Source organism: Chiloscyllium plagiosum, unplaced genomic scaffold (assembly GCF_037043375.1).
Source record: "Chiloscyllium plagiosum isolate Xiang-an unplaced genomic scaffold, Cpla_swu_hap1 HiC_scaffold_27, whole genome shotgun sequence".
NCBI classification, from domain to species: Eukaryota; Metazoa; Chordata; class Chondrichthyes; order Orectolobiformes; family Hemiscylliidae; genus Chiloscyllium; species Chiloscyllium plagiosum.
Window position 1 is genome coordinate 65496912 of NW_028270165.1, and position 14011 is coordinate 65510922.

General features: G+C 41.4%; 1 protein-coding gene across 1 annotated transcript in view; it reads left to right on the forward strand.

Moving 5' to 3' along the window:
- LOC148144494 (scavenger receptor cysteine-rich type 1 protein M130-like) overlaps positions 1 to 7877 on the forward strand; it is a 33905-nt gene extending 26028 nt beyond the window's left edge. The window contains exons 8-14 of the mRNA XM_087975351.1: positions 1066 to 1406; positions 1592 to 1922; positions 2259 to 2375; positions 3734 to 3841; positions 5109 to 5222; positions 6415 to 6546; positions 7858 to 7877. Coding sequence (XP_087831477.1) covers positions 1066 to 1406; positions 1592 to 1922; positions 2259 to 2375; positions 3734 to 3841; positions 5109 to 5222; positions 6415 to 6546; positions 7858 to 7877 — 1163 coding nt within the window. The remainder of the gene's footprint in view (positions 1 to 1065; positions 1407 to 1591; positions 1923 to 2258; positions 2376 to 3733; positions 3842 to 5108; positions 5223 to 6414; positions 6547 to 7857) is intronic.
- Positions 7878 to 14011: the final 6134 nt, after the last annotated feature.

A 14011-nucleotide genomic window follows, 5' to 3' on the forward strand; every position in this document is an offset into this window, starting at 1 on the left:
CTGACACTTACATGCTGCACAGAAAGTGAAAGAGCAATTCGTTTCTCTAATCTAACTTGCTTTTCTGTCAGTTTTTTTAACCTTCTATTGATACAAGTCGCGTTTGTCATGAAAAGTGTCATTTTTGATTTGTTGTCACTACTCCAAGTGGATGTCAATATTGTCCTGATTGTCATAAAGGGTTTGCTAAAAATTATTTCCAAATTTATGATCTTTACTTTTGTATCGAACCAACAGAAATATGAGACCTGTTCGTGTGTCTATCGAACTATTTGTGACTCGAAAATAAAGGAGTGACTTTTTTTCTTTATGTTTCCGAGCAGACTTCACTGCATCACACACAGCTCCTGTCCAATTGTATCAGACCTGTACTGCTTGTTTATTACTGTGCACTTGCGGTTTTCATGATTTTTCAGAAGCAGTAAAAATATTCCGTAATTTGCTTCCAACTGAGCAGTTTGAAACTTCCCTGGTGATACAAAATTAAAAGTGATTGCATATCTATCTATCTATATATATAATTGAACAGCCATGATATCAGGACCAGTTCCAGTGGACCGTCACTTCTGCAAAGTGGACAATTTACTTTTAACACAGGCTTTCTGTTTTCTGTCAGTTTCTGCTTCTCGACCATTTCGGGTTCTCAAACAGTTCGCCAGATTCTAGTAGTGCCTTGGTCAAGTCCTTCTAAACTCCATGCACGATGCACATTTGGCTCACTCCTTTTTTCATTGCAATATGTGTCATGAAGAAAACTGAACACAACGATCCGCGGATGCAGCGAATCTAAAACAAAAAAGGAAAATTTCTGGAAAAACGCATATGTCTAGCAGCATCCGTCGAGACAAAGAGACAACGTTTCATGTCCAGTGACGCTTCCTCAATTCAGAATACGCGTCACTGGACCTGAAGATTTGTCTGTACTTTCTCTCTTCACAGATTCTGTTGAGTTTCTCCAGCAATTCCCTTTGTTCATATCATGCATCCTGCTCGTTTCGGCAATCACAGGACACACCAGCAAAATGGACAATCTAACAATCTGGATATGTGTTATTGTTTGAACAGAACACAAGGAGCTGCGGCTGGTGAATGGAAAGCATCGCTGTGAGGGAAGAGTGGAGGTGTTCTACAATGGGACCTGGGGAACAGTGTGTTCAGACACATTGGATCCACACGTTGCCAAAGTGATATGTAAACAGCTTCACTGTGGTGAGTTCCAGAATGTTGAATACGACGCTCAATCATTCGGAGCAGGAACGGGAACTATTTGGCTCGATGAGATGGAGTGTCTGTCACACGAGTCGACACTGTGGCAATGTCACACAGATCCGTGGGGTCAACACGACTGTCAACACCGGGAAGATGCTGGTGTAGTTTGTTCAGGTAACATGACAAGCCTTCTCAATGTTCGGGTCATACTCAAACATGAATTCCCAATAGACTGAGCATCTTTCTCCTTCCACCAGAGAGCAAAGTGACAAAGGAGCAGTCCCTCAGTTCAACTTACTGCCATCAACAATTAGGTGCGTCTTCTTTCTGTATGTGCGAATTCTTGGAGATTCTGCTTTGCACTGCATTCAATAATAATCAGTTCTGTACCACAGATACGCAAGACAGTGTGCACGTGCGTGGAGGAAGCAGCAACTGTTCTGGAAGAGTGGAAATCATGTGCGATAAACGCTGGGGAACGTTGTGTGGCAATTCCTGGGATATAACTGATGCTAATGTTGTCTGCAGAGAGCTGGGATGTGGCTTCGCTCTATCAGCCCGAGATGAGGCCGCTCTCTCCCAGGAGAAAGATGTTATCTGGCAGAATGATGTGAAGAGTAAGGGAAGAGAATTCTCTCTGTTGGACTGTCTCTCCGCAGCTCCAGCTAACAGCAAGTGTAACCACAAGGAAATTGCCAGTGTAAAGTGCTCTGGTAAGATTGATGCTGACTGACGTGCGGCATTAATGTTAAAAATCAGGGCAACTATTTGATTTGCTAAATTACATTGCCCTTTATAATTATTCGTACTTTCTGTTCCACAGGATCCGAGTTGGTGACGGTCTCCCCTTCACCTCCACCTGCGGGTATTTATGACTGATATTATTATTAGTATTTGTGTTCGCGTTACTTTCCTGAAAAGTGACATTGATGCTGTTGGCATTTTCACGATTTGGATGCGAGTGTCATTGTTTCCTGAATGATGATTATTTACAATTTTCCATGGCAGACCTTAACTATGCTAAACCCATTTGTACTCCCTCTTTTAAGGGCAGGAAAGCCCGTCTATTTCCATGCCTGTTGTCGTCTGTTCATCTTTGGGAGTCTTGTTAATCTGTGAGTTGGTCGCATTACTGGTGGTCATGCAGAGAAAATTGCAAATGAAAGGTAAGCATCATATCTACCGACTGAGCTAACACTGCGTCACTTTCCCTGTTGCATATGTTCTCGGGGCTGTAGAATTTTATTGCACTTTTCCACCGTTTGACTGAGATTGTCACGATTGTGCGTCACCTCTTGGGTTCTGTTTATTTCGAGGGACTTTGCCCAATGAAACGCTAGTTTTAATAAACACTCAGATAACTGCATCAAAACTGTAAATAGTAGTTAAAAGAATATTCTAACTGTGTGAAGTATGCGTCAAGTAGTTCAATATATTTGGAGAGAAACTGAATTAAGGTGTAATGTGGCGTTGCTACAGTCATTATCATTGGGAAAGAAATATAAAGACTGCACTTTCTTATCTTTCAATTAACATAGACATGACATTCCAGAGCAGGTCAATGATGGCAACAATATGTCTCCGTTTCATTGAGTTATTTGCAGACTGCCTCTAAATATTTCTTCATTAGTTACTGTTCATTTATGGTTCTTCAGTGTCTGGGTGCTGCTCCCACAACCCAAGATCATTGAGAGGATGAAGGGTCCTTTTAAGGGAACTTTCAGGAAGGAAACAAATGGCTTCCCTTGACTAAGCAAATGATACTTCTGTACTTTGCACAGTAATTTAAAAGCGTTTGCCTGGGAACCATTTTCCACTAGTTGGCAATGACAATTAACACCAATAACAATCATTTTCTACCCTTTCACGTGCTCTTAATTTTCGTTTACATATAGCCATAAATGCTATGCACTTAGTCTATCACGATCAATGTCATCAAGGTACACCTTATTTCATTCTTGTCCCGTTTTGGTTTTTACCTAATTGTCATAACTATGCAATTGTTTAATGAAAGTAGTCCAATTCTAACAACATAGTTATCAACCTTTTTTGTAAGCGCCACTGTATCTTGAGCATTAATTTGTCATCTCCTCAATGTTATCAAGTTTTTAAAAAAATATAGTTTATTCACATTTTCATTTGTTCATTGCATTAAAGAGTTTCATTTTCTGCACTCAACATCTTCACTCACATGCACCATTGTGAGCTGAGAATTTTCTTGAATAAATATTTGAATCAGCAAAATTAGAACAAAATACCCATATTTGTACCAACAAGAAAATCTCGCTCTTTCTGTTTAACATACTAGGATCGGTAACTGATGTGACATGGAAATTAATCATGGCCTGTTCACTTGTTTTTCGAAGATGTTCTCCCTTCAGCGATCAGTTAACGTTGTGTGAAGATTCTAATCTACAGCATTGTGTGAACTCGTTCTTCTCTCCCCTGGTTCTTCAGATATAAACACCTTGTTTCTGCGAGTGTTCAGCTACAAATGCTGACCAGTCTATTGTTTATTCAACAGAACTTTACCTTGGTGGCAGAGGCTCACGCCTTGGTTTGTACCAAGGAATTTATGAAGAAATTGAGAATATTCCCCCTGGAAAGAGGACTGATCACAAACATGGACCAGGTATATATTTCCTATTGTATAGTGAATCATGACTGGATAAGTACAGCTTCCATTTAATTTGCAGTCTTCCATGATCAATGACTGAATGAACATGATTATTAGTTAAAACACAGTCGTCGTGTGTGGGAAGGTATCTCATTAACTGTGTCTATGTCCGCATTTCGTGAGATGAAGAATTTCAATATGATAATTCCCACTGGCCTACATTCCTGATAGATTATTTCTGGCATGCATTTGAAAAGGCAAACAGAGCTATCAATTTCACTTGTACCCTGGTTCCACCCTGACCCCTTCAGATGGCTGGACAACTAATCAGTTCGCCATTGATTTTAAAATAATATAACTTTTGCCATAAGTATGGATTACACAGCACCAAAGAGCCGAAGCAAAATTGAGGAATCAATGTATAAACAAATATGATGAATCACAGAAGATGAGTGGTGCTGAAAGTGTGCATATGACTCTGAAACTTTGCAGGTGTTCAGATACAGTGTAAATGAATGGAAAGAAAATGTCTGGTAGATGATAAATGTGAAATTATCCATTTTGGTTGGAATAAAATTAGAAATGACTATTATTTGAACGGACATGGCCTGAAAAGTACAGATAGCAGATTTAGGACTAAATTGAGGAGGAACATTTTCACCCACAGGATTGAGAATTTATGGAATTCCCTGCCTCACCAGATGTTTTTAGAACTGGGGTGAATAATGTTTTGAACGTTAAAATCGTGAGTAAGTCGAACTGAAGCCACGAAAAGATCAGTTATGTTCTTATTGAACGGCGGAACTGGCTGGAACGGTCAGATGGAGTACTCCTGCTCTTAGATCTTATATCATATTCCTTCCCGCAGTGGGTTCACTTGACATTATTCCAGATATTTCTACAGGCACGATTAAATAACAATACTTTCTGTTGTCACCCTACAATTAATAACATAAAACCTTCAACTACAGTTCATACGTCTACGACATACAGGATCAGGATGAGATCATTTGGCTCATCGAGTCTATTCTTCCATTCAATAAGGGCTGATGTGCTTCTCAACCACTTTGCTTTGCCTTCTCCTTGGATATTTTTATCCCCTTATTAATCAATAACCTTTGTATTTCTGTTTTAAATACACACTGATTGGCCTCAATAGCCATCTGTGTTCCATAGATTCGCAAGCCTCTGGTTGAAGAATATTTGCCTCATTCTCAATCTTATTGGTCATGGCTTCTCTTGGAATTCGAGCTTGAAAATAACTCTCCATTTTTATTTTTAGTAATTTATGCTTCCATTGACTCACTCAATCGCATTGAATACTACACCAGCCACAACTTGACTGACAATAATCCCGGATCTGAAAATCTTGAGGTGAAATCCAACAGCATTCCAGGTGTGTATGGCATTACTTTCTGTCAATTAATTTTCGTCCTACAAACTTAACGATGGCAATCCTCACAAGGTAGTGTGATCACTGGCTGTTTCATGAGGAATGTTGGTTAAAGTGAAAATCGCTGTTATGATATCACATGATCATGGGCATGGTCTGTCCAGCTTTCTTGTTGCTCACAGAGATTATAGAGCCTATGACCTCTACTTGTAATGTGCAAAGAGACGTGCGTTCGATGTCGTTGCTTTCAGGAACTGCACTCACACCCATTCCCGAAGAAGAATACGTCTCCTTAAGCTGAACATTACAAAAACAACCAGGTTATCATTCTAATCGCATTTTTCCAGCACACCTTGGCCCATAGCCTTGTATGTCTTGACATTGCAAGTGCATCACTGAATACTTTTTTGAGCGTGTTTTGCCTCTATCACCCTTCCTGGCAGAAAGTCGAAGATTTCCTGTTTACTTCTCCCATCACTTCTCTGAAATGTATGGCCTTTGGTCATTGATCTCTCCACCATAGAGAGATGTTCCTTCCTATCTTCCCCAACTACAGTCGTCATCATTTCATGTTTCATCGCAGGCATGCCAGCGACTCTGCATGCTCAGCTCCAAGTCAATCAATTGCAAGACAGATACAGCGGTAGGTCTCTCAGCCCTTCGTAACTCTTCCTGCATTCAATGAGATAATTCCAAACTATGGTGTGGCCTAAATCCAGCTCCCTGCCTTTGAATCATGTCCATAAATACCTTTGATCAACAATAATGTCGGCCACATTTAAAATTAAGAATTGATCAGACATCAGCTAATATTTGGGAAATATATTTCCAAACCCTGTACAGCTTTATCCTTTCTTGACATCTTCCCTGAACGGTCTGGCTTTAATTCTGTGTATAACACCTCGAGCTAAAATAGTCTAATCAGTTGAAGTAGTTTACTTTATGTTCCCTGTCTTATGCGGGTTATTATCTTGAATAATTCAATCCGATAACATTTCACCTTCTCATTTCCAGGGAAAACTATCCTAATTTGCACCAACTCTGCTCATTCCGTAACTTCAGAATTACGATGACCGACCTAACTCTTCTGGTCTCAGTTTCCAGCACTCGCCTTATCTGAGACATTCGTCTCGTTTTCTAGTTATCGTTGTTGTGTATTTCAATTTGTATCAGTGATGCTCATCTTTCTCTCCAGGTCGAATTCGTGGTGAGTATGACGATGTTGAGACTGAAGATGCAGACTGTCATGATGGAAAGTTACAATTGGACAGTGATCCTGATGAACCCCTCACACTTACAGATGATGACAGTGGTCTTTGTTCACTCGGTGAGTTGAATAACAGATATTCACATCTTTAACCACCTTTCTGTGCATTCACACTGCCATAATTCCTTTCCATTCCATGATAATATTATATTTACTGAAAATCCTAGAACAACGTCCAAACCTGTGCCTCATTTCCACAGCTTGTCACTGAGAAAGCAATGTATTGTTGGAGAACGATTTTTATTTCAAAAGCATAAATAACCGTCTTTAAAAATGAATTCGATGCGATTCATCATACGCTGCGTTTTGTCAGTTCTTCGAATAGCTGATGTTCACCTAATTTTGTAATTACAAATCTACAAAATTGCTGTTTCAATGCGTCATCAACTGGCTGTATGGAGAATATGAAAGATGGGGTTTTACGCGCTCAACAGTTTGAACGGTTTAGTTCTTGTAGCTCACATGGAATACAAAGCCCAGGACCTTTACTTGTAATGTGCAAAGAGACGTGCGTTGGATGTGGTTGTTTTCAGGAACTGCACTCACACCCATTCCCGAAGAAGAATACGTCTCCTTCAGCTGAACATTACAAATGCCAACAACTCACGGTTGCCTTTGAAACCCAGACTATCTGATCAGCTGCTTAACCATTTTAGTGTTTTCGAATGGAATTTTGGAAAAGAAAAACTGCTCCATTGTTCCTTGTATTCCTAGTTATCCGCTTCCATTATTCTTCACCTTCTCTCCTTTTTCACAGAGAGTTGTTTAATTACTGTTGTGAGTACTCTCCTGTAACATGTAACAGTCACCACACTAACAACCAAGGTCTTATGTTTCTTTGAAGAATGGTCACCGGGCTTGTAACTTTAACTTTGATGTCTTCCATACATGTGTCCCGACATGCTGGGTTTTTTCTAGCAATTCCCGTTGTTTGCTTCTGATTACGAATGGCCAAATGAGCTTCTCTGCACTGCATGATTCGATAGAACTATGATACAGCCGTTGCCATGTTACCTCTGTTGTCCAATCAGAAAATACATCTGACTTCCCCTGATAACTCGCATATCGGTGGCGCCTTCACTGTTGACATGCACTGGATGTGCGATCCAAACTTTTACAATGTTCGCATCAAACCCATAATTGCGACGTTTCCTCCTGAGTTCCAATGTTTCTGATGCAGAGGAGAGAATGGGATGCCTCGGCTTTCAGCAAAATTCTGAAATATCTTGAGCACTATGTAATGTTGAAAATCATCATGGGAAACTTGACATTTATTTTTCAGTTAAACATTGAATACATTCGTGAGGATTGTTTAAATTAATGAAGAAAGCAACTTTTATTGTTTCACAGAGATCTATTAAATTGTTTTAGGAGTGCGAAAGAAACCATAGATATTTGTTTATCTTGCACTTTCAATCAACATCTCACCTGCAAAATCGTGCATGGCCAGTGATATACTAAACACACAGATAGAGAAACATGTCAATGTGCCTTCCAAATATGGCCCGTCATCAGTCTGACCTTGCTGAGGCAGAATTAGTCTCGTCCCTACTCCATGGAGTGAGAGTTTCAGCTACAGATTGGTAGATTCATGTGCTGTGAATAGAGCCAGAGGTGACTTGAACGCGTGGACTCAAATTATTTTCTTTATCATTTCAGGTCGATTTTAGAAGCGATTTCAACATGGGACGTCCTAATATTGCGAGAAGTCACCGACTATCGTTTTGAATCTCCAAAATATTTTTCTCAATATAAGGTGCAACTGGTTGTAATTCAGCAGCATGTACTTTGGCATTGAAATGTATATATTTGCATATATATACATTTGAAATATATCTGAAAAATTGCATGTTGTGTGTTTTAATGAGTTAAAAGTGGGTATAAACAGAGTGCATCGAAGTTATTTTTTATGTGTGCATACATTACGTAATTCATTTCTCAGTGTGAATGTTTGAAGTCACAATAGTGGACGATGGTCCTGTGGCTTGTCAATGAGGAATTGAGGACATTCCATGTGAAATTGCTTTGCTTTCTCATACCGAATGAAGGAGGCTTTTAAACTTGTCAAGCCAAAGAATTCTATGAAGTGCTGTTTTGCTATTTATTGAATGAAATGTTCTGTCCCTGAACTGGGAATATTTCTGAAAGTGATGTTGCAAATGTAGGACACAATTCATCAATAAAAATGCAGTGATTGCAAGTTTGTTTTGGGATTCTGAGTCCGTTTGTTGATGTCAGTGCCAAGTGTATGTGTGTGAGTGTCAGTGAGTAAGTGAGAGTGGTTGTAATTGGCTGTGCTTGTGCAACTGCATCTCTGAATATGAGAATATTTTTGATTCGGCCAGTACGTTGGAACGCTGATTGCAGGATGGAAGAACACAGGAAACGAAAGGTAACTTGGAAAGTTAACATTCAGAAGGATCGTGACTTACAATCTGCTTGCATCAGGTGGGTCAGGTAAGCAAGGAGGCACATGACAAGGTTTCCTGCATTAGTCGGAAAATACGTGGTTTAATTTTTATGCAGTCAGGTTGTGTGTTGTCGAACTTTAATTCGGCCACATTTGGAAGATGACACACAGTTCTGGCTGCCAGAAGTTCTCTCGCTTCCTCTCTCTACCCCCTCCGCCAACCCCGTCCTCCTCTTGTATTCCAAGTGAGACAATGCCAACCAATACCAGTCCATAAGCGGCAGATATTGTTTCTTGGATAAAGCATTCAAGCCTGTGAATTTCCCAGGTTACAACGATACTTTATTCTTCAAGGAGAAAGTGAGGACTGCAGATGCTGCAGATCAGAGCTGAAAGTGTGTTGCTGGAAAATGCGCAGCAGGGCAGGCAGCATCCGAGGAGCAGGAGAATCGACGCTTCGGGTATGAACCCTTCTTCAGGAATCATTCTTGGATGCTGCCAGCAACACACTTTCTTCTTCAAACCTGCGCTTGTAGAAATTTTGTTCAATCGACCTTGCCCCTGTGATATGAGCAGAAGGAGATGAACAGACCCAGTGTTGGCCTGACCCCTTCAGATATTAAATTCACTTAGAATCTGACTCAATAAATTACATAGATATGTAAATTGCACAAAGTGCAAGAATATTCATCATTTCTCCTTGTTAAAACAATTCACTGAGAGGTCCCAGAATACAGTTGCCAGCAAATGTTCGATTTAAGGTGTACAATGTCAGGAAACAGCCCAAAGATAAATCAATTCGACATTGCAGAAGAAACTCATTGGTTTCTCAACAGAAACATCTTTCACTCTGAGGAAACCTGAAGTACAATTGAAATCATCTCACTAGTGTGTGCATGTCTGTGTGCTTGCATCTGTGTGAAGCGTATGTGCGTCAGTGTCGTGGGTACCGGTGTGCGTGTCAATATAGATGGTTGTCTTTCTGTATCTGTATGCTGCTGTGAGTTGGTCGCTCTCTTTCTCTCTCTCTGATGGGACGCTGCATCTTCTCCTATGCAGTGGCGTTGGCAGTCCAGCAGAGGGTGGCGTTATATCAGTTTTAACACAAGGGAGTAATTGGGACAGAGACATTTCTCTTCTCTTTTTCTCTCTCTGCCTTCTTCTTCTCTCCTCCTCACTCCTCCATCTCTCTCTCTCTCCCTCTCCCTGTCCCACTCTCACCTCGTTCTTCCTTCATCAGTCCCCTGCTCCATATCTCTCTACATGTCTGCCGTTCCCCACACCCTCTCCCCCACGCTTTATCCCTTCCTCTCCTGCTTCTGATTCTTCACTGTTCTCACTCTTTCCCTTTGTCGTGTTCCTGTCTGCCCTGTCCCTCTTCCTCTCTCCCTGAGTAACTCGGAAAATATTATGGGGAGCAATGAATTACCAGGAGGAGGTCACCTCGTGTGATCAAGGCACAGGCTATGGTACCAAAGCACTTCTGTTGGCCTGGACTGCATAAGGATGTGTACACTTTGCCATACATTTCAGAGGTGCGTAGTAGGGTGAGCCACAGGCAGTAATCAAACTAGTGCATTTGCTGCCAATTACCGCAGATCCCAAGAACACGTCACGTGGTTTATGATTGATTGTGTATGTCCTCTCCGTAAAACCAGAAGTGGGAAGCATTGCTTGCTCACTGTAATGGATGTGGCTACCAGATTTGCGGAGGTATTTCCATATTGGTGTGTTAAGGCAAAAAGGGTGGTGGAGGAGTTGGTACCTTTCTTTACCCAGTATGGGTAACCGAGGGAGATTCATTCAGACCAAGTCTCCAATTTTGCTCCGCAGTATTTAAGGAAGTCATGGATACATTCTGCACGCAGCACTTTAAATTAAATGCGTACCATCCTGAATCCAAGGGAGCCTTGGAAAGGTGGCATCAGACCCCGTAGATCATGTTTAAGAGCGAACTGTCAGGGCTACCCAAATGCTTGGGATAAAGGTATCCCATTCACATTGTTTGGATTAGAAATGCTAAAAGCCTCCACCGCTTTCTCTGGCAGCTCATTCCAAACACGAATCATGTGAAAAAGCTACACTCAGTTCCCTTGTAAACCTGTCCCCCACCCTGGTGAATGAAAAGCCTTGGACACTCACGTTATGTATGTCAATCTTGACATTGTAAAGCTTTACAATGTCATCCATCAGTCAGCTACAATCCGGGAAGAAATCAGTCCCAGCCTATGCAACCATTCCTGGCAACACAAACCATCCAGTTTAGATTACAGCATTGTCAAAATTTTCTGCTTCCTTTTCCAATTTAATAACATCCTTCCTTAAGCAGGGCGAGCAGAATTGAGCGTGGTACATCAAATGTGGCCTCACTAGATGGTGTGTCCTCACCAGATACATACCAGGAATGCCAACGACAGCCAGAATGGGGTAGGAGACACCCTGAATTATCCAAAACACGTCCTGAATTCGAGATGTTAGAGGTATCCAATTCTGGGAATGCCAGTAGAGTCCATTGTAGAAACTTCAGTCCATTGTCGTAATGATCACAATCAGTCACTCTCAGAATCCAATCTCTTCCTCTGTCTGTCGAGACGACCGTCCCCCATTACTGAGGGAGTTGGCACAACCACTGACATGGCAGGGTAACACGCTGCAAGGAGCTCCTGAGTATTAAAGGAGGAGAGTGCCCTCCAGGTACACAGCGATAAACTGTGGAGCCTGATGTTAATGGGAGATGGAGAACAAACAGGTTCCATTAACCCATTCCATTCCAGCAGCGTTCTACACAGTAAAATCGAACGTCTGCCCAGTCTCATTGGTACCTCCGCGGCTCACTGGGGGAGTCAATGTGACACGTTTCAGATACGAGAGTGTTGTCAGAGGACTGGAGAAGTGTAAATTACCCAGGCTGTGTATTCAAAAAAATAGAATGGATTTGTTTTATTTTTAATTCATTCACTGGACCTGATGTGTCTTTGGCGGGCCCAGCATGCTGCCTGACCTGCTGTGCCTTTCCAGCACCACACTCCCGACATTTATCATGCTGTCCCTAGTTACGTCCATGAGAAGGTAAGGCGTGCGACTTGGAGGGGACTTGAAGGATAAGGAGCAGCATATGGGGGAACACCAATCCCTGCAGGTTCCCCTCAGAGCCCCTCACCATCTCGACTCAGAATGGTGTGAATTGGTCAGAATCCTGGAAATCCCTCCCGAAGGGACATTGTGGGTCTGCCCTCCAGCACATTGACTGCAGCAGTTCAAGAAGGCAGGCCCGACCCCCGCACCTTCTCAAACACAGAAAAAAATGCATGTACACACTTTTGAGACCAGAAGGGTGCGGAGTTCCCAGAAGGAAAGTGACGTGTTGTTCCTCCAGCTTGCACTGAGCTTCGCTAGGTTATAATAGCAAACCTGCGAGAGATTCTTTCCAGAGAACAAGGTGGTGATGAGAACATTCCCAACGAGCCTTGATATTCTTTGTCTATCCAACTATTTTCATCTCTCATTGTCCCACCTCACTCCATTTTTCACTCATTCATCCGTCCCCATACCTTCTCCAGGATATATATCAATAGCTTCAGAGCCAAAGCCAATTCTGAAGGAGGTCAGTGAACCCGAAACGTTAACTATGCTTGCTCTCCACAGATACTGCCAGAACTGTTGAGTATTTTTTTTTAACAATTTCTGTCTGTTTCCGATGAATGTTTCAGTGCAGAACAATTTGGGAACTGTGATCAAAGTTCAGTATGTTTAAGGTAGGTAGAATAATGATCATACAGGTCCCCTGGTAAATGTTTTAGTACAGGGTAAGGCAAATGATAACGTCATCAGGCAATAACTGGAGAAATTAGATTTAAGCGATTCTTTTCAGGGGAAATGTAATTTTGTCAGGTGGGAATCATTTAAAGGTCAATGATAAGAATTCGGAATCACGTGGAATCATACAGTCGGACATCACGGTAACAGAATTTTTGATCCACTCGTCAAAACTGATCAAGTTTCCCAAAGTAGACCAGTCCCATTTGCCTGCAGTTGGTCCATGCCCCTCTGAACTTTTTCTAGTTGTGTAAATGTCCAAATGTCTTTTCAATTTTATAACTGCACCTGCATCAACGTCTTCCTGTGAGGCAGAAAGGTTAGGACGGCAAGATTCGCAAATTGCAAATGACAAGAGATATCAAAAGTTTAGTCAGAATGAGAAAAGGAAGCAAGTGTTTAGAAAATTGAAATCAAACAAGACCCTTGAGAGGTTTGAAGGAAGCAAAAAAAACATTAACAAATGAATTATCAGTGCAAAAACAGACCATAAAATGTTGTTGGCCAGTAGGATGAGGGCGATGTTATTGTTGCATTAAGAGCAAGTGTTCAGTGTGAACAGACTGAAGGACAAAGGAGGGAATTTATGACGAAAGCTAGAGGAAGGGAGTCAGGTCCTCAGTGAATATCTCGCATCTGTATCCACAACGGAGAATGAGATGGACGATGGGAATTTTAGGGAGGAATATGTTGTATGTCTTTAGCCACAAGAGAGGCTACAGGAGACTGGAGAATAGCCAACGAGTTCCTTTTGGTTAAAAAGAGCAACGCTGTTAATTCAGGGAATTACATGTAGCTGTGTCTTTCATCCATGGTCGGTTACTGCTTGTAGAAGATTCATAGGCACGGGATTTGCTCACATTTGTAAAAGAAAAACGCATATTAGAGATAGTAGCCACGGGTTTACGTGGGATGCCGTGACTCACAAATTTGACTGAGTTTTGTGAGCAAGTGATGAAGATAATTGATGAGGGTAGTGCGTAGATGTTGTTGCCGGCAAAAATTTACTTCAGCATTGAATAATCTCTAGTATGTCTAGCAGATAAAACCACATGGGTTCCATGGTTATGAGTTTGTAAGATAAATCAAAAATTGGCTTGGTTGGAGGAGACAGAAGTATAACATTGATAGCTGTTTTCTGACTGGAGGTCTGTGAGATATCTCTTCGCAGAACGATCCTTGTTGTGACCTGCATTGTTTGTAAAATTCATTTAGCTGATCTGGTTAGTAAATTTCCAGAAAACATGAAAATTACCGGAGATGTGGGTAGTGAGAAAGTCTGTCAAAACATAAAGCAGG